This window comes from Electrona antarctica (assembly GCF_951216825.1).
Source record: "Electrona antarctica genome assembly, chromosome: 9".
Taxonomy (NCBI): Eukaryota; Metazoa; Chordata; class Actinopteri; order Myctophiformes; family Myctophidae; genus Electrona; species Electrona antarctica.
The window spans coordinates 19,233,056-19,254,685 of record NC_136790.1 but is presented as its reverse complement, the minus strand read 5'-3'; the positions used below and the strand labels follow the sequence as shown (position 1 = coordinate 19,254,685).

General features: G+C 42.2%; 2 protein-coding genes across 3 annotated transcripts in view; one reads left to right on the top strand and one right to left on the bottom strand.

Moving 5' to 3' along the window:
* Nucleotides 1-258: 258 nt before the first annotated feature.
* LOC306930283 (lysophosphatidic acid receptor 6-like) overlaps nucleotides 259-21,630 on the top strand; it is a 60,718-nt gene continuing 39,346 nt past the window's right edge. The window contains exon 1 of the mRNA XM_079511155.1: nucleotides 259-331. The gene's annotated coding sequence lies outside the window, so the exon portion shown is untranslated. The remainder of the gene's footprint in view (nucleotides 332-21,630) is intronic.
* Nucleotides 19,542-21,630, bottom strand: part of synpra (synaptoporin a) — a 31,139-nt gene continuing 29,050 nt past the window's right edge. For both annotated transcript variants that reach the window (XM_079511157.1, XM_079511158.1), the window contains 2 exons: nucleotides 21,520-21,630; nucleotides 19,542-21,403 (listed from right to left, as the gene is read on the bottom strand). The exon at nucleotides 21,520-21,630 is cut by the window's right edge and continues 81 nt beyond it. In XM_079511157.1, coding sequence (XP_079367283.1) covers nucleotides 21,152-21,403; nucleotides 21,520-21,630 — 363 coding nt within the window. In that variant the 3' untranslated portion in view covers nucleotides 19,542-21,151. The remainder of the gene's footprint in view (nucleotides 21,404-21,519) is intronic.

Sequence of the window (21,630 nt, the reverse complement as noted above, 5' to 3'; positions counted from 1 at the left end):
AAGTTTAATAATTTCATTAAGCATCCATATTTTTTTCTCTTTTATTGATGTTACCTTTTATATACAGTTTTTATTGTGTGAATAAATAAAACTAAAAAAACTAAAACATCCAAGCAGCCTATATAATGAACCTATTAATGTGACGTCTTACCAGATCAAATGTCCTGAAGATGAAAGACCATGCACAGGTCTTCCTGGAAATAAAAACGTCTGGGTTTCCGAGGCTAATTAGTAGTCGAAAGTAAACATGGGACAATTCTGGTTAGATCACCGGAACACAAGGGAAGGACTGCATTAAGTTTTGATTCACGAGAAATGGGCCATAGATCATGTAAGTTTCACTTTCGATTAACTGCATTGTTTTTTTGTACAAATGCTGTAGCTGCTAGGCCTATTTGTTTGCTGTTTTCGTTTTGTTTTACCCACTATTGAGTAAGCCTAGTGAATTTGACATGCTGTCATCTGACCCTCAGACCCGCGCCCATGTGGGTGACCCATAGGGTAACCTTGCGGCCATTAACCCCCAAGTGGGGTCCGGGGACCCCCAGTGATCATTGAGGGAGTTCCAGGGGATCCCCAGCTAAATGATAGTTAGGAACCAAATGGACGCTTATGGGTCTGTAACTCTGAGAGTGTACCATTTGGTTCCATTTGTACACTCTCAGAGTTACATTAACATTAATTTTACAATATAAATTGGGGTCCCAGAGAAATGCCATTAAATGGGGGTCTAGCTGTTGAGTAATATGTCAAACTGGGGGTCCTTGAAATTAAACGGGTTGAGAATCACTGCTAGAGCCGTAACAAATCTTCTTTTATGGGGGTCCCTGGCATATCTTTTCAAATGGGGGTCCGCGGGCTAATTAGTGTCAATTTGGGGGTCCTTGGCGTGGAAAAAGTTTCTGAACCAGAAACAAAGGTGACTGTGGGAAGGAGGACCTCTATAGCTCTATGCTGCCACCCAGTGGTCGCAGCTTCGTATGACCTTACTGCACTGTAACTTTCCTTTTCTACCCCGGATTTGAAACGGAATCTTTACCATCAGGTCAGACGTCAGAATGTGTGTCAGATCGTGTGTCTATACTCTATGAGACAACATGAACTTTGACACGATCTAAATGTCTCAATAGAAGAGCAGGGAGACTAAATGCAACCACCCCAATTGTATGTTATATTGACATAGGCCTACTCTATGGCTACTATACAGATTGAACAAAATTACATTTTATTCATTAAAAAAGTGGTTTTCAGATCATTCAGAGACCCAAGTGTATTTTGGCTGAGACTGTCTATCCCAGTCACTGACAAGTTGAGTATGGAGAAAGGTGATGGAACACATTGTTGCCTAATGGATTATCACTCAGAGAAACGTGTATGATGTTCGAGGGCCAAGAGGGTTTCTTCTTCAATGTGAATCATTTGGCACTGAGGTCCAGAGACTCTAAACGGTTAACACCGTGGATGCCACGGACAAGAGCATGAAGATCAAATAGATTATTCTTTCGTAGAATGAGTTGTCTCGTCTGATTGATGCACTCTCAATAGTTCCAAACAACTTGCTGTAGGACAAGTCGACAACATGGAGATTTGGCAAACTGAGTAGCTTTCCAAGAAAGAAAAACAATGTCAAACCCTTGATTATTGACCCTTAATACTTCCAAATCAGATCAATATTCATAAGGAAGGTGAATAACTGGCCACACATGCCGGGTGAAACCACTATTAGTGTTTGTAAGTACAAGATTTCTAAGGTTAGAAGATGTGTTCAAATCCGGCACATCAACCACAAATGGATAGTCATAGGAGAAGTCTATTGACAATGAATATCGTGTCAGCTGCTGACTGCAGAACATTCCAGGTGGGTCACAGAGCTGAAAAGTGAGCACTTTATAGACCAGTCCATTAAAGTGAATTTGCTCAGGTTCCTCATGTATTTCAGCTCCTGAAATGGATCTCCCACTGAAAGGTTGCGGAGGTTTGGTCTGACTATGGTCAAATTCACCACACTGCTGCCATGTAGATCTATCAGGATGTCATGCAGCACTGTGGGTTTTCAACAGAAAGACATGTTCAAGGTCAGCTCTCGCAGTGAAGTCAGTTGAGCTAAAGAGCTAGGAGAGGTCAGTGCTGCTGGTGTCTCTGATGCCTCCACATCTTAAGTCTACCGCTAGCAGCAGTGAAAACAACAGCACGAGAGCAGAGCAGCCTCCCATTGATTGATTGATTGAAGTATTTATTAACAGTTTGCAGAATTACAGTACATTTCAAGCACAACTCAATACAAAGACTGTTAACTGTGAGTGGACGACCCTCTTGTCCACCTTGTTCAATTCATCAAAACATTTATAGACGTACAAATATACACTTCTACATATAGCCAAAGAACAGAACAGGAATTCATCATAAAGGAGGTAAAAAGGGAAAAGAAAATAAACTAGAAAAAGTGCCCTTCTGGGCACAGGTCTCCACCAGGAGGATAGGAGTGTGTGTGATGTTTGGCAAAATGTTTAGGAGTGATATAAACATGTTTGTTTGTTTTTTGCAACAATTTTCTTCATTTTGTTGAGGAAATGCAGAGCCAGATCACTCATAGCATCTCTGAGGATAGAATTATGGATGAGCAGGACATGTGCAGCATTTTGTACAAAACGGGCCACTCCTGAAGACTTTGGAAGGCAATCTTAGCCAATCAGTGTAGAATCTGAGAAATCAAACAGACTCGTCTTGATCACATGACTACAGAGATCATGTATACCGATTTGCATGAGATTTGGATGAAATCTGTGCGACTAATATAAACAATGTGTTTTGCAGAAATCGGCCTCATGGTGGCGCTATAACCGGCAGATGTGGAGGGATGCAGGGAAAATGTTTTTCCATGGCCTCTAGAGAGTGCGCATACAAAGTTGTACACAGATCGATGCAGTTATAGGTAAAAACAGGAATTGCCCTGTTATAGCGCCACCATGAGGCTGGTTTGGAAAATAAATTGTGTCATGTCGTCCTCAGCCTAGTGGAAATGTGCGTGTATAATTTCACGGAAATTGCACACTGTGTTTGTGATTTGTGGCATTTTGTTCGAAACGGACCAATCATGTGAGCTTTGGAAGCGAATCTTAGCCAATCAGGAAGGAAGATGGGAAATGGTGCAGATCTGTTGTTATATGACCATGGGTCATATGTGTAGGTTTCTTCCCTCTTGGTGTGGGTGTGACTGAGTGAGTGACTGAGTGATTACCAGCTTGTGTGAATGGTGAATGAGTGGTTGCTGAGTGTGACTGGCTGAGTGGTGGAACCTCACAGGTGATTGGCTCCTGGCTTCCTGGTCTGGAGTATTAAGCTGCCTACCATCAGACCTTCAGAGGTCTTCCTCCATGCCAGTCTCCCAACAACACCAGTCTGGTGTTTGAGTGCTTTTAGCTAGCCATTACCAGTATTTTAGGACGTTTTACTGTCAACATGGTTTACCCCCGGTAATGTAGGGGTGGGTGTCCTTTCCTTTGGTTTCCTTGTTAATGTGTTTCTTTAGTTGATGTTAGGTAAGATACCTGTGTTTGTTTTGTGTATGTAAGCATAGGTTTGTCTTTTAGTGTAGTAATGTTCTGTACAGGTGCCCACCCTGAGGTAATTTATCCCATGTATTTTGATGTCACTGTAACTTATGTAATAAACCATTGTACTTTGGCTTTTCAACTGGTGTTGGCTGGTTACATTTGGGAACTAGGTAGGAGGGAGACCACTTTTGTGTTACACCTGGTGACCCCTAGGCCGGGTCGTAACATAATTGGGGGCTCGTCCGTTCTTTTGGTCGTTAAAAGTGAACCCGTTAATATTGGGATTTCTTTTTTCTTTACCAAAAGTTTTTTTTTTTTTCAAAATAGTTTAGCTTGTACTGTGTTAAATTTGGTCTCTCTGGTTTGGTTGTTGCTAAAACTGAGCCATACTGCAATATGGTGACTTTTTTTTGGTGACGTTTGGTTAAGCTGCATTCGTTAAAAAGAAAGTAACATAATTGGCATTAACATGATTTCTTTTTTTTCGGTCCTGTCTGTGATCGGCTGGAGTTGCAGTGGTAGGTATGTTGCTCGTATTTTTTGCACCTTAAGTTTGGTTAGTTTAGTGTAGGTGATTTGGACAAACTAAAAGCTGTTAGATTGCCAAATTTCTTAGAATCTCTGTGGGGGGGCTGCTGGGAGGCGAAATAGACAAGGTTGGTGGCGGAGCTGTTAGTTCGATGTGGCTTTCTGAGTGGGGCATCTGAGAGACGGACGGTCAGTGCAACTGGTTGGATAGGGGGGGAGGATGAAGCGGAGGCTGAAGTTTCTTCCCTGGGTGCCGCCAGGAGTGCTGGCCTGCCGAAAAAGGCTGGGGGTGTTCTGGGGAACTAGGAATAACCCTTTGGGGGGTGAGTCCCGCTAGGGCGCCGGCTGCGACGCCTGCTCCCCGGCCTGATGGGATGACCCAGCCATGGGAGAGAAATGCCGGTCCGGAGCGCGGTGCTCCTGCTCTAAGGCCACCACCCAGAGATTGCCTTGGCCCCGTTTGCTGCAGAGAGGGTGAGAGTGGATTCTGCTTTTCAACGTTTATGTTGAATGTGTTGCTGCCACGGGAAGATTGGCTTAACCCGTGAGGAGCTTGTGATACTAAATAATGGTGCAGAAAGTCGAGTCATATAGCTGCTTTTGCCCTCCGTTCAGTTGTGCTGGTAGCGCACTAATTTTGATATGATGCAGTGGTGCTGCGATCGTTCGTATTTCAGTAATCCATAACCTTATACGGACGAGGGTGGATAAGAAATGCAGGGAAATGTTATTTGGCCGTGTTGTGGTGTGTGCAAACTCCGGAGGCTGGCACCCACAGCAGCAGTCAAACCTCGTAGCGTTTTTTTGGTTTTTTTTTTCAAGTTGTCCTATGTTGGACTCAGGTACATGTAGTGGTTGTGCATACAACCGTAGAGGTTAGTTAAACAAAGTGGTGTTTTATACCTCGTTCTTGGTCCGTTGGTGTGTAATTCAAACTAGCTCTGAAAGTGTGACAGGTTATTTTATAACCTTATGTTGTGTACCAAAAGTTGAATGTAGTTTGGGTTTTCGTTGTTAGTTGGCAAGGCATTTACCACACAACAAAATGTGCTTTCGATATAGGGTGTTTTAAACTGTTTTGTGATTAAATGTGTTAGCTATTCGGGTGATGAATAGAGACATTTTGTGATTCAATGCTTTAGCTATTCGGGTGAGGAATAGGAGCAGGGAAAGAGGTCTCAGTGGAGACACTAGGAGAGAGGGAATCTCAGTGGAGATAGGAAGAGGTCTCGATAGAGACGATAGGAGGAAGGGGTTACTTTGAGTGAGGTCTCGATAGAGACGATAGGAGGAAGGGGTTACTTTGAGTGAGGTCTCGATAGAGACGATAGGAGGAAGGGGTTACTTTGAGTGAGGTCTCGATAGAGACGATAGGAGGAAGGGGTTACTTTGAGTGAGGTCTCGATAGAGACGATAGGAGGAAGGGGTTACTTTGAGTGAGGTCTCGATAGAGACGATAGGAGGAAGGGGTTACTTTGAGTGAGGTCTCGATATAGGAGGAAGGGGTTACTTTGAGTGAGGTCTCGATAGAGACGATAGGAGGAAGGGGTTACTTTGAGTGAGGTCTCGATAGAGACGTTAGGAGGAAGGAAGAGAATATCACATGTTTTGTGTGTTTGTAATAAAAATGAATTGGTTTGTGACTTCTCGTCAAATCTTAATTCATGTGTGAGAGGGTTAACATTTTCTTTGTCTTGGGCCATGTACTTCCTGGGTTCTTTTTCCCTCCTCTTAATTTGCTTCCAAGTACTAGTTGCTGAGGTGTGGAGGAAGGGGTGCAGGTATACAGGCCAGAGGGAAATGGAAATGTTTTTTTTTCCCTCATTGGTGGTATGTGAGTATATGCTCTTAACATGGTGTTCAGTTTGCCTGATTAGAATAATTCACACATGGGAAGGGGTATTTTAAATATATCTTGACGTACTGAATTGAATTGGTTTCATTTGTGATGTTTTTGTGAAGTGTTCGAGCATATTCACACTAAGTCCATTGTGGAGAAATGTCTACATTTTGTTTGTTCTGTGATAATCAAACATTTTATATTTATTGATGTATATTTTTTAGGAGAAATGTTTGATCTTAAGGGGGGAGGTGTTATATGACCATGGGTCATATGTGTAGGTTTCTTCCCTCTTGGTGTGGGTGTGACTGAGTGAGTGACTGAGTGATTACCAGCTTGTGTGAATGGTGAATGAGTGGTTGCTGAGTGTGACTGGCTGAGTGGTGGAACCTCACAGGTGATTGGCTCCTGGCTTCCTGGTCTGGAGTATTAAGCTGCCTACCATCAGACCTTCAGAGGTCTTCCTCCATGCCAGTCTCCCAACAACACCAGTCTGGTGTTTGAGTGCTTTTAGCTAGCCATTACCAGTATTTTAGGACGTTTTACTGTCAACATGGTTTACCCCCGGTAATGTAGGGGTGGGTGTCCTTTCCTTTGGTTTCCTTGTTAATGTGTTTCTTTAGTTGATGTTAGGTAAGATACCTGTGTTTGTTTTGTGTATGTAAGCATAGGTTTGTCTTTTAGTGTAGTAATGTTCTGTACAGGTGCCCACCCTGAGGTAATTTATCCCATGTATTTTGATGTCACTGTAACTTATGTAATAAACCATTGTACTTTGGCTTTTCAACTGGTGTTGGCTGGTTACATTTGGGAACTAGGTAGGAGGGAGACCACTTTTGTGTTACACCTGGTGACCCCTATGCCGGGTCGTAACATCTGTGTTGATCACATGACTATGGAGATAGTGTATACCGAATTGTGTGATGTATGGATAAAATGTGTACGAGTAATCTACAGAAATGTGTTTTGCCTAAATCGGCCTCATGGTGGCGCTATAACAGGCAGTTGAGGAATATTTGGGGCAGAGGTTCGTCGTTGGCATCCAGAGAGTGTGTGTGCAAAGTTTGGATCGGGCCAACGGTGCCGGAGATTAGCTGGTAACAGACGGACGGAAGGAAGGAAGGACGGACGGACGCACACACACACGGACGGAGTGCAAAACATACTCTCTCCCCATGCCTTCGGCCTGGTGGAGACAAACATACTCTCTCCCCATGCCTTCGGCCTGGTGGAGACAAAAATGCATATTATTTCTACAGCTCTTTATTCTGAAATATTACTTGGATAGTGCAGTATTGACAACATGACAACCTCTTAATATAACTGCAAAATACATATCGGACAAAACATATACAACAATTATGACATAGAGAAAAACACAATAGCAATCACCTCAGCTGGAGAACTATACACATACCATTGTGTACACTGTAAAAAAGAAAGAAGATACTGTGTATGAATTGTGAGTCTGTCCAGCGTCTTAGTGAGGCGCATAAAGTTCATGCAAGGCCAAAACAAACTTATTATGGAATACTGTAATCAAGTAATTGTTCATTTTTATTGATTGACTGTCCACATCAGCAGTCAAAGGACTTTTATTGCATATGATTAAAGTACAGTGTCCTTTGTCCTTTTGATAATTCTGCTTTTATATTGTTTATGCAGTATATATTAATCTGTCGATGATCGCCCGTACAAACTTCATTACATTGACTGCAATAAAAGTCTTGCTTCACTGCTGTCCTTTGACCACTGATATTCACAGTTTGACGCAGGACAGTTAATACAATTAACAATTACTTCATTACACTAGTTTGGCCATACAGTATATGTATACTTATATATACTTATATACACAGCTTAAAGGAGCTGTATATATATATATATATATATATATATATGTATATATATATATACACACACACACACACACACACACACACACACACACACGCACACACGCACACACGCACACACACACACTCAAGGGCCCTTTCCCCCCCTTTGAACCGGCCCTGATGTTCTCCCTGTGTCCCCTAGGGTAGGTACCCTCACAAAAAACATGCAGTAATCTTGATCTCTAAACTGCCACCCCCTGGCCATGCGGGGCGCCTGATGGAGGGGAAAGGAACTGGTTGGAATAATGTGTTCCACACAATGAACCCAGTGTGCATAATTTGATGTTCTGTCTATGAAGATTATTTGTCTTGAAGCAGTTTTATTGGATGCTTTTAATGTGCTATACACGCTATGTTTTATAATGGTTTTGGATATACAAGATACAGTAAATGAACATATGATTTTAATGTGTGTAAGTGTGCTTGTGAAGACAACTCTTTGTATGCTCTTTGTCATGATCATACTATTCTGGAATTCTGGAGTAAATGTTGTAAATTATCATTTGACCCACAATACTGTACCTCCATAAGTCAACATACTGGGCCTGTACATTGAGGTTTAAAACTTAACCTGAGTCAAGTGACGACAGGGTGCATACCTTTCCCCTTGTGTTTTCATAAAACTTCTGTAATATTTTACTAACTACAGTAGGCCCTATCCTAAAATGGCATGCTTTATAATGGCATGCATGGCAAGGCAAGGGTGCAGGAAAGGGCACTAGCTGGACCAGAACGGATCTATACGGCCGGGTCATCAAGACCTGCTCCTGATGCCAGTGTTCATAACCATATTCAATGTCTCCCTTGCTCAGTACTTGGTCTTCTCTTGCTTCCAGACGTCTATCATTGTCCTCAAGAACACATCCTCAGTGAGCCTGAACAATTACTTCTCAGTATAGCACTGACCTTAGTATTCATAAAGTGCTTTAAGAGGCTAGAACATGACCACATCTGCTATCTCGTTTCCGTACCAGAGAGAATTCAAAGAGAATACAATAGTGAATGTTATCCTCCATTTTACAGCAAATTTTAATCATAAAAAGCTGGACTATTATGTTTTTTAATACCAATTTAAAGTTATGCAACTTTTACTTTCAAACCTAATACAATGAATCACTCTGTTGTTCACAAGTTATTCTACTGCTTATTGCTATTATGTGATCAAGCCTTTAGGCTGCCACCTCATTGTTTTTTTCCTTCTTTTTCTTCCGCCAAAAATAGCAGTTCTAACTTAACCGTGTCGGTTAAACTTGGCAATATGATAGAGGGCTATGCCAAACGGTGAAGACACAAAGCCCATGACCTTTGGCTAAAGGGTGGCGTTTATAGCACTCAATTGAAAATGCAAACTTTGAACAGGCATATATAGCTCATAAACCGTTTGACCGGCAGCAATAAAACTTTGATACGCATAATCGCATATGCTTCTCCTGGTGCTAAATGTTCGTGTTCTGACTTTTGACCTCTTACCTCTAGATCACCCACCATTTTGAATTATATGAAAAACAGTTACATCTACTCCCGGGATTTTTATCAAAATGCACGCACATTTCTACAGTGAACTTGGACCTATACCGACAAAAATATTTGTTCAAATGTTTTTTAAGTGAGACAATGAATATTGCAGTTAAAAAAATAATAATCTTCTTGTGCTCCTCTTTCCCAAGCTGTGGTCGGTAAGACTGTACCTTTTTTCAGATACAGTAGTTAACATGTTGTGAGCTTGTATATTGCCTGGTTAACCTTTATACTTGCTTAAGGATCGAGGAGTGCAGTGCTGTTTTAAATTTTTTGGTTATGAATAATAAAGGGAGAGAGTACATACAGCAGACTCTAAAGATAGAAAATAACATTTTAATGCATTTTCCAAAATGCCCTTAATATAACTGCAAAAAACATATCGGACAAAACATATACAACAATTATGACATAGAGAAAAACACAATAGCAATCACCTCAGCTGGAGAACTATAGTCAAATGCCTCATAATCACACACAGCTTTGGCAACATAAAGTCTCAGCTCTCACACAGTCAAATTACACATTGTACAAGAGTGAATATGGAAGTCCACAGAATGACACAATCACATACTCATTGTGTACACTGTAAATTAATTTAACACAGTGTACAAATGTTACATGAGGCCCGGTGCCACGGAGGTGCCAGAGGGGGGCTGGCACCCTCAGTTGCAAATTATGCCCCCTCAGTTTAAATTGTATAAAAATGACGTTTGATGTGCCCCCTCGCCATTTTCAACATCCCCCCCAGTCATTTCACCCTCATGGAGCCGAGACTGTGTTACATTTGTACACTCTCCTGTGTTAACTGATCATTCATGATTTTACTGTAGAACTGAAAAACTGTTTCTAATCTATAAGCTAGCTACAGTACAGTATGACAATAGCTTTTAGTTCACTGTTACTTAATTTGTACATTTCTGTCTCATAAATGCTCTGCTCCTTGCACACACACCACACTTCTGAAGTGTAATATTATACAGTAAAGTCTATTACAAAGTCTGTATTCAACTTTAAAGTGTTTGTTTGAATTGACTATGTTAGCTGGCTGTGTATGTTTACAATGCCTGCTGGCTGCTATAACCAAACATCATCTACGAAAAATAAAGATAACTAGAAAAAGTGCCCTTCTGGGCACAGGTCTCCACCAGGAGAGAGTGTGTGTGTGTGTGTGTGTGTGTGTGTGTGTGTGTGTGTGTGTGTGTGTGTGTGTGTGTGTGTGTGTGTGTGTGTGTGAGTGAGTGAGACACGGCTTTGCCTGTTGTAGCGCCACCATGAGGCTGATTTGAATGGGAATATGCATGCACAGTTTCACCGCAATCGGACGCTGCGTTGAGTAGTTGTGGCGATTTGTACAAAACGGGTACAAAGCGGGCTACTCCTGAAAAGTTTAGATGCCAATCGTAGGCAATGAAGGTGGATTATGAGAAATCAAACAAACCCGTCTTGATCACATGACTATGGAGAGCATGTGTACCGATTTGTGTGAAATTTGGATAACATCTGAAGGAGTAATATTAGAAAATGTGTTTTACATATGTCGGCCTCCTGGTGGCGCTATAAAGAGCAGATGTAAAAAATTCCAGGCAAAGGTTTTTCGTTGGCCTCTAGGGAGTTGGCATACAAGGTTATCCACAAATCCGTGCAATTGGAGGTAAAAACACTTTTCGGCCAGTTATACCGCCACCATGAGGCTGAGTTGAAAATGTTCACATGGCATTTCTTCCTCGGCCTAGTGGGAATGTGCGTGCGCAATTTCACGGAAATCACACGATGTGTTCATGATTTGCAGCATTTTGTTTGAAACTGAGCACTCCTGCGAACTTTGGAAGACAATCTTAGCCAATCAGGATGGAGTCTGAGAAATCTGAAAAACCCGGTTCGTTGAATGGCTCTACAGAGACTGTGTACCAATTTGCGTGATGTTTGGACAAAATCTGTAGGTGTACTGTCCAAAAACTTGTTTTGCACAAAGCGGCCTCCTGGTGGCGCTATAACAGGCCGTTCTGGAAATTTTGGGGCAGAGGTTCATCGTTGGCATCCAGGGAGTGTGTGTGCTAAATTTGGCATCGACCGGGTTAACGATGCCGGAGATTAGCTGTTCACAGACGGACGGACACACGGACGGACGGACACACGGACACACACACGGACGGACGGACGGACGGACGGAGTGCAAAACATACTCTCTCCCCATGCCTTCGGCCTGGTGGAGACAAATATACAGTGAGGGGAAAAGGGGTGGGTGGGTGGGGGGGATTCAGATTTTACGGGGGCCAGTTTCGAATTTCAGCCGTCCGTAGGTGCCCTTTGAGAGCGGTTTTGAAGGAGTCAAGGGATTTGCATGTCTTAATGACTGTTGGTAGGGCATTCCACATTTTGGTGGCATAGGAGCGAAAATAATTTAGTCCCTTGTTTGTGCAGAATCTGGGTTGCACATGGTTTGTTGCACTCCCTCTGGTGTTGTGGGTGTGGACTTCGTTAACATTAAGGAAGTATTTAGACAGGTATCTTCGTGGTGTATCTTGTGGACCAAACCCATTGCAAGATGCTGTACTCTGTCGTCGACCCTAGACATTCCAGCCTGTCAATAAACCGCAATTTCACTGTATGGGTGCCTTGCTTGTTTCTCTTTATATCACCACACCTCCGCATGGACGGAGACCATGTCCACAGACCATAAAGCACCATAGAGGAAGCAAGTATACTTGACAGCATTAGCTGTTTTTGAGTAGGTCGCTGATACTGTGACCAATAAATAAGCTTAAAGTCATTATTGGATTTTTGCAGACATTGTGAGTGTGACTTCACTACCTCTTCACAAGCCTGAAAGGAGTTACACTACTGTTACCTCCACTGTGCATGGAGAATGTTTTTGTTTTAATTTACGTAAAGTGGATTCACTTTATTCACTTGTTACTCATTCAGCATATTTATTTACTTTATTATATATTTTTCTATTGATCTGTTGCCTTTGTAGAACATTGACTTGGGGATTGAGAATTGAATTCTTATTGCAGCCACAATGACAAATAAGGGGAATTGTTTTCTTTCAATGTTTGATCTGAGGATGCAAGAAAATAAAGTAAATTGCTCATGTGCTTGGTTGGCAATGGCATTTTTCCCTGAAGAAGGCAACTTGTTGCCGAAACGTTGGAAAAATAAAGATTTTGATGCCATCGTGACTACGAGCTGTGCGGCCTCTCTCCTTTCTCAGTCATGGCAATGGTAGTATAACACAAACCCATATTGAGAGGAAGTGAAGCCCATTAGAGCACTTCCTCCTCTACACAGTCCCACTCTCTCCACACAAGTTGATGTACAAGCAATAAAGCCTCATAAAACATGCAGGCAAATACTCAGTTCCCACTCAGGGTTCTGTAAAAGGTCAATTAATAATAATAATAAACTTCAAAGTCAAAGTGCTTCACAGGGCAGAACATAAATAGCAATAAAACACAAGCAAATAGTTAAAATGATAAAACAATGGCAAAGAACATAAAAAATAAAAGCGTAAAAACATAGAAGAAAATAAAACATAACATGCAGCAAATCAGTCAGGACAGAGTAGAGTGAAGAGGTGAGTCTTGAGTTGAGCTTTAAAAATGTCTACAGGGGGTGCTTGTCTGAGCTGTAATGGTAGATTATTGTAGACATTTCTTTAGGCACTTCAAGCAGGCCAGCAGTGGAGGACCTGACTATAGCATCATTATCCAAGGTGCTTTACATTGTGCATTACATTCACCCATACATTGTAACAGTAGTGTAACTTCCTTCAGGTAGTGAATAAGAGGTAGTGAAAGTCAATGATTATACTCATATCATATTGTGACTTATTGTGATATAGTGATTTATTGGTCACAGTATCAGCGACCTACTAATGCTGACAGCTAATGACAGCTAATGCCGTCAAGTGTACTTGCTTCCTCTTTTGTGCTTTATGGACTGTGGACATGGTCTCCATTCAGAGGTGTGGTGATATAAAGAGAAACAAGTGAGACAGTGAGACAGTGAGACTGCAGTTTATTGATCAGCATGGGAGGCTGCTCTGCTCTCGTGCTGTTGTTTCTACTGCTGCTAGCGGTAGACTTAAGATGTGGAGGCATCAGAGACACCAGCAGCACTGACCTCTCCCACTGCAACCTCACCAGAGTACCTGGAGACCTGCCAAGAGACACACGCTTCCTGGATCTCTCCTTCAACAGCATCACCTCCTTAGGCAGAGGAGACCTGGGTAACGTGCCCGATCTCCGCTTTCTCAACCTCAGTCACAACCATCTGGACTCCATCCAAGCCCGGACCTTCCAGGATAATCCCAGGCTCCAGATACTCCGCCTGTCCTCCAATGCTCTGAACATTCTGCCTGACCTGGGTGGTCTCCGTTCCCTCTGCATCCTGGACCTGTCAGAAAACCACTATGCCTCTTACAGCCTTGGCAGCAGCTACGGCAGCCTTCACAGGCTGTCCTCTCTGTCTCTGGGAAGTCCCATTGTTACGTCTATAAAGAAACAAGACTTATCAGCTGTGAGCTCATCTACCCTGGAGACACTGTATCTGGGTTCTGGAGCTGAGATGGAAGAGTACCAAGCTGGTTCTTTAGCTCAACTGACTTCACTGAGAGAGCTGACCTTGAACATGTCTTTCTGCAGAAAACCCACAGTGCTGCATGACATCCTGATAGATCTACATGTCAGCAGTGTGGTGAATTTGACCATAGTCAGACCAAACCTCTGCAACCTTTCAGTGGGAGATCCATTTCAGGAGCTGAAATACATGAGGAACCTGAGAAAAATCACTTTAATGGACTGGTCTATAAAGTGCTCAATTTTCAGCTCTGTGTTTAGCAATATTCTGCAGTCAGCAGTTGACAGTCTATTCCTTGTCAATCTAGACTTTTACAATGACCCTCCATATGAAATTCATGTGGGTGATAACACTTCTACCATTAGAAACATTGTCCTCATAAACACTAATAGTGCAGGTTTCATCCGGCACATGTGGCCTCTCATTAAATTTGGGAGTCTACCTTTCTCTTATTTGGAAGTGTTAAGGGTCATAAATCAAGGGATAATGGTTGGTGTTGCCTGTTTTGGACGTATCCTCAAGTTGCCACATCTCCATGTTCTCGACTTCTCCCACAATTCCCTAGATAGCAAGTGGTTTGGAAATCTTGAGAGTGCATCAATCAGACAACTCATTCTACGAAAGAATCATCTATTTGATCTTAATGCTCTTGTCCGTGGCATCCACGGTGTTAAACGTTTAGAGTCTCTGGACCTCAGCGCCAACAGATTCGCATTGAATAAGAAACCCTCTTGGCCCTCGAACATCACACACGTTTCTCTGAGTGAGAATCCATTAGGCAACAATGTGTTCGATCACCTCTCTCCATACTTCCTTAGTCTGAACTTGTCAGTGACTGGGATAGACAGTCTCAGCCAAAATACACTTGAGTCTCTGAAGGATCTGAAAACCCTCTTTCTGAGCTTCAACAAAATCACTGGTTTGCCTCTAAACCTCAACATGAACCTGGAAGAGCTGCACTTGGATCACAACAGCATCAACTCTCTCTACAAAGAATCCTTCACAGGACTGCCCAAACTGAAGAAACTCAAAGCAGGAAATAACCCTTTCACTTGTGACTGTAAACTGTACTGGTTTCTGAGCAGTTTCAATAAGTCACTGCTGCTGGATTGGCCTTCTGAGTACATGTGTGCCTCTCCAACCAGTTTGTCTGGAACTGCACTAAAAGACTTTGACCCAGGCAGATGGTCCTGTGATCCAATGCTGCAGGTGGCTGTGATTTTGCCCTTGGTTGTGTCTGTATGTGTGGCTCTGGGACTGCTATTCCACCATGTTGGTGGAGCTTGGTACCTGCGTATGCTGTGTGTGTGGTTGAATGTTAAGCGCCGGGGTAAGAAGGAGACAGAGCGCCTCCTACAGGCCAACTTACAGTACCACGCCTTTGTCTCCTACAGTCAGAAGGACAGCTACTGGGTGGAGTCACAGCTTATACCCCACCTGGAGGGAGAGCACTTCAGCATCTGCGTCCACGAGCGGGACTTTATCCCCGGCCACTGGATCATCGACAACATCATCAACTGTGTGGAGGGGAGCTACAAGACAATATTTGTGCTTTCTCAGAACTTTGTCAAAAGTGAATGGTGCAACTACGAGCTGTTCTTTTCTCAGCACCGGGACCTGAGCGAGCAACATGACTCTATGGTGTTTGTGCTGCTGGAGCCCATCCCTGTCAACTCGCTGCCCAAGAGGTTCCTGCGTCTGCAGAGGCTCCTGAGGCAGCAGACCTACCTGGAGTGGCCAGCGGACGAACAGAAGCGCAGGCTGTTCTGGACCAGTCTCAAGGCAGTGCTGCAGCCTGCAGACAACAATGTGGTGCTGAGGAGAGTGGCCCAGGACCTAGCCAACCTCGGTCAAGATCAGACTGATCAATGACTTGGCTTATAAATATGACCCAAATAATATGTTGTTTTAGTGGCAGTGTGTGTGTGTGTGTGTGTGTGTGTGTGTGTGTGTGTGTGTGTGTGTGTGTGTGCGCGCGCGCGCACGTGCGTGTGTGCGCAACATGATTGTGTTGTCCTTGTTGTGGTTCCGGACAGAACCTTGTTGCATGTTGCCACTCCGAACCATCCATCTGTTAAATAAGACTTGGTTATTCATATGCGAATTAAGGGGTGCTGCTTTACAATTTTATTGGACACAAGGTTTATTCTCACTCTGATTTTCGTGCATTTGTTGGCACTTAATTTACTTGCTTGCTAAGGAAATCTCAAGTTCCTCTCAGTGAACTTCCTCTGTGGTGTGCCACTAGATGGCATCAAAACCACACCAGTCAAATGGTGTCTTTCTTGGTGAGTTGTTGAAGAGCTCAGTCTGAAAAGTTCTCTTTTGAAATGTTTCATTGAATTGCTGATGTGCAGAGGGGCAGAATATCATTACTTATTACAAAAAAATCAGGGAATAGGTGAAATGGGAAGGCCATTTAGGCTCTTATTGTGAATTTAATATGGTTCTCTGAAACATTTTCATATCAAGGGCCCAAGCAGACCCCCATCTGAATTAATATTATATGGTGTTCCAGAGATTTTCTTATTTATGTTTGATTTCTGTTCATTTGTCTGTTCATTTGTCAAGTTAAAATTCAGGACGTTTTTAACTCAAATCTTTGCTTCTGGGGGGGTCCCTGGAACAACATATTTTCAGATGGGGGTCGGCGGCCAATTACATATATTTTTGGGGGTCCTTGACATGAAAATGTTTGGGAACGACTGACAGAACCATGGGTATTTCAGAAAACTGTCATGATTTAGAAGACATTTGTAGAATCTGCTCTCAGGTCTAAATGGGTTAAATAACAGATCTACAAGCAGACAACGTGTTGCCAATATAGGTTTAAAGTGGTTAAACTGTACTTGGCTGGGTTCACCTCAAGGACCCCTGGTGAGTCTCTGGACCCAACTTTGAGAACCACTGGAATAGGCTACATAGGACCTAAAAGCACTGAATTGCATATTCCTCTGGCCACTTTGTGCAAGAAATTAGTCCATAGTGACTGTAATGTAAGGTTTCTGGGAAAGGGCCCAGAAGACAACAATCTCAACAATCTCCGATTCCTTTTTCTCTTTTGTACATATAGTGTTTTATATTTGTTGATGACATACTGTACACTTTATGCTATGTTGATGAATTGAATAGTATACATAGGACCACAATGGTAACAAGTCCCCAGGACTTTTTTGTGTTATCCTTTCAGCCTGACTGTACCTCATGTTCGTTACATTTCTGACTAATAAAGCATTCAATTAATCAATCAATCAATCAATCAAAGAATGTCAGCCCCCCACATGTTTCATGGGGGATCCCCCTAGTCTTAGTGCTGTTGCAGCGGGGCATGTGAACGCCTTCATTTGACATTTATTTGAATACGTCACCATGTTTCTCTCAGATAGCAGTGGATTAAAAGTAGTTACAGTACCTTGAGTTAATGTTCTTATTAATAGTTACTTTATATGTCTATGAAAGAAATACAAACTGATGTTGGTGGATCAGGGCCCCCAGTCCCACCCCATCTGACCACCATAAAGACAAAAACCAGACCATAATGGGACATACTAATATTAATTAAAAATACATGCAAAAATAATCCACGCTTAATTCATGAGCAAAATACAAGAGGCAGTTTATTGGACCCGTACACATTATTAATTTACACTGACAGTAAAATATTATAAACACATGGGTGGTTTTCTGGTATTATTATTTTTTACACAGTAGTAGTAATGTTATTACCTGGATGCAAGTCTCATGCTGAGGAAGTTAATAAATTAAACAGGGTTTCACAAATTCATATCAAAAGGCAAACAGCAATCACCTATTATCCGTCGATCACCACTTTTCATCAACTGATTTGTGAACCAGGGTTATCATACAGTAGTTTAACTAAAACTAAGACTGAAACAAAAACTTAAAAAGCAAATCATTGTTTCATTAACCGAAATTAAATACCAATACCGTATATAATGCAAAACGAAAATGAATTAGAACTCGAATGAAATAGACTGAAGAACCACTTTGAGAACCACTTCCTTATTATAATACCTGAAAAACGAAAACAAAATTAATATTTCATAACTGTAACAACTCTGGTGAGATCATGAATTACTGAAGTTCATATATCATGTAAATTGAAAGACATTTTGGCTCCTCAGTAATCCATGCAATAATTACAGGAATGGTTCAGCGAGCTTATACTGTACCTTTATCAATACATCTTAAATGAATTCTGCATGCTCTATTTGGAGTGTATGATTATGTTATTGATAATTTCATAGCAGTCTGAGCAGCGTACAACAATTTGAAACAGGAGCAGCCGCTTTGTAAACAGGCAGAGAGAAACAACCATTTACTCTTATTTTATTGCAGTGGTTTTCAACCGGTGGTCCGGGACCCACCAGTGGGGGTTCCAGGTGGTCCCCAGCTAAATGATATAGAGTTGGTAACCAAATGGACCCTTACATTAATGTTAAACATCAGCATTATTTAATTTACAAGAAGTCTACACAATTAGAGAATGTAGAAGAATTGTTATTTTGATCAACGTTTGCCAACTGTATGGAATTGTGTGTCAACGATAACAGGATATTCTTTATTTTTGGGTCTGAGAGGCTAAATCTCATCAAATGGTGGTCCGTGGATCAAATGCTGAATAAATAATGGACCTTGATGTGAAAAAGGTTGAAAACCACTGTTTTATTGCTAAAAACAAACAAACAAACAAACAAACAAACAAACAAAAACATGATGTTATTATGAATTGAACTAAGAAATTAAAACGATGGGAGTGGAATACCCCTGTGCAACAGCTGAGTACTTAATATAGCCTACTTAAGTAAAAGTAAAAGTAAAGTATTTCTTTGCTGTAGGGTGGAAACCTTGTATGTCCAAAACCAGTGATGGAAGAAATACTCGCATGTTTTACATAAGTGAAAGTATCAAGTAGAAGTACCGTATTCAAAATGTACTTGAGTGAGACAGAGTGAGACATTATACATTATATAATAAAATGCACTTAAAGCTGCCACACTGCTGTTTTATGAAATGGAAGAATATGCTAAACGTATGAGTGCGAAAATATGGATAATATGGATAGGCATGTTGTATGTATGAATCATGATAATCCAGTATAAAAAATGTTTTTAGAGATTTTTTTGGGGGGGGAAGGAGAAACAAATCTAAATATGATTCTAAATACACTTTGATACAGTAAACAATACATTATGGGTGGATACAATTTCGTACACTTTCAGAGATAAAATGCTGCCTGGTATTTTATTTTTTTATTTTGTTCCCATCTAGTACACAGATAGTAGTGGACATCACTTCTGACTTGCTTCCACAGACAGTCCAAACCATTTGGAACATTTGAAGGCAAGCATTATCCACCAATCACAGAACAGGAGATTTTTCTTCTTCTTCTTTTTTATACGGCAATATATACAACAGTGGTTCTCAACCTTTTCTGGATCAGGGCCCACAAAGATTTGAGGCACATTTTAACGATTTTTCAAAAATAGCAGACCTACAAGTTCATAGCGCGCCACTCAGTGGCGCGCTATGAGCTTGTAGATCTGCTATTTTTCAATAGCTAAATTATAACGTAATGTAATGTTTGTAACCAACAAAAGGGGTTCCCGCTCAAAGTTATTTCAATGTAACATAGCATAACAATGATAACTGGAAAATACTGTTCCTGAAGAAACAATGTGGGCTCCTCGATGATGATGTAATGACCCACATGACGTCACAGCAGCCCAGTAGCCAATGAAAACGGGGCGGGAATAAAGAGTGGCAATAACAATATTAGGCTCGCTCCTCGAGCCCACAATAATATTGGTCCCCAGCACTCCTTTGGGTGTCACCGTTATATTTGCACGTACGTGAAATTTGTTCTCAGCATTTACCCATCCTATAGAGTGTCACAGTCCCGCCCGCTCGAGAGACCCGGAAAATAATTCCCCGTTCATTTTCCTCATAGACTTTTCAAAAAGTATTTATTTAAAGACGTTTACGCCGCGGACAAAGCCAACTTAAAAATATTGTGTTTGTTGTCATGATTTGTCACGACTCGAGTTGGCTTCGTACGACGCTTAAAAGGTATTTAAATAAATACTTTTTGAAATGTCTATGGGGAAAATGCATTGGAAATTATTTCCTGGGCCTGGCGTCGTCATGAAAGGGGGCGGGACTGCGACGCTCTATAATCACTAGGAGCAGTGAGTAGTCAATCTACGGCGCTTGGGGAGAAATTAGCGATTAAGAGTCTTGCTCAGGGAGTCGGACACATCGACACATTGCTGGCCTGCCTGGAATCGTACCTGCAGGGACGACCAGGGGCTCTGCCCACTCCTTAGTATACTATAACATTTCTCAAGGTTTTAAAGGAGAAATGCCGTAATACATTTTATTTTATGTTACGTTATATACAGTATCATTCAAATCTTGGTGTTTTGCCAATTATTTGGGGGCCCCACTTGCAATATCCTTTCGGGCCACAGGTTGAGAATCACTGCAATATGACATTCAGCACAACACAACCTCTGGAAAACGCGAGTGTAAAAGACATTAGCTAATAGCTCTGTACACTTGACAATATTATCGGTACCTACTCTATACAACTGGTGTACTTACAATTTCTATCAGCCTGAAAATGTACTTCCATTGACACAAACATAGACCCATCTTTTTTATTGATTTTTTTCACAACAGAATGGAATGATGAGAGAAGTGGCAGAGAAGATGATCTAATCATGCTGCGTTCACACTGGCAGCTAGTAGAAAAGTTACAAAGCTACAAAGCGATGTGGCGTAACCTGTTGCAGAGTCGCTGTTAAAGTGTTTATCAACACGCTCGTTGACGTCAATCGTGCGTCTGACGAGCGAGAACAATATAAAGGAAAATATAATGCCTGGGGTTAAGGCTGACGGAATTAATTCGTTTTTCCCCATTACAAGCAGGAATTGTGTGCAGAATGTGTGTGAAATGGAGAAACAAGAAACAACATTTGGTGGTTTTGTATAGCTGCAGTTGAAGCCAGCTCAACTCGGATTGTAGCTTTGTAGATTTTGTAGCAGCTACAAACATTGAAAATAAATGCTAGCCTGTAGCTTTGTAGCTGCCCATGTGGATGCACCATAAAAGTGAACCTCATGCAGCTTTCACTCATATTTTACCCCCTGATTGCCCTGGTTTAGAATGCACAAGTTTCGGTCACAAGTTAACGCGGCACCTCAACTTACATCTGATTGGAGTAGGCTGTAGGCCCGCCCACTGGGCTGTACTCAGACGGTTGGCCGATGTCGCCCTGGGCGCCATAGCCACCTTGCTGGCCCAGGCTGCCCTGGAGGTATGGCTGCTGGGTGAAGGTGCCCGCCTGTTTCTGAGACACTCCGTCGGGTTGCCTGGCGGTGCCCTTGTGCCAGCCGGTCTCCTTGAAGACAAACCAGATGTTCCCGGCCCACAGGACAAAGTTGAGGAAGCCAAAGACCTGGAGAGACAGCAAAAAAAATGATTGATTGAAACCGTCATATCAGGGAAACCCATTGAGACCAGGGTCTCTTTGTCATTGGCGCCACACACAGACAGGCCAATAGTGAAACGTACCACAGAGGTGTTGAGTCCCGACCAGCGAGGTTCGAGCACGGAGCCGCACCTGTTGGTTTCGTCTTTGCAGGCGGAGATGAGGAGCCGGACCTCGTCGGGATCCGTGGCCAC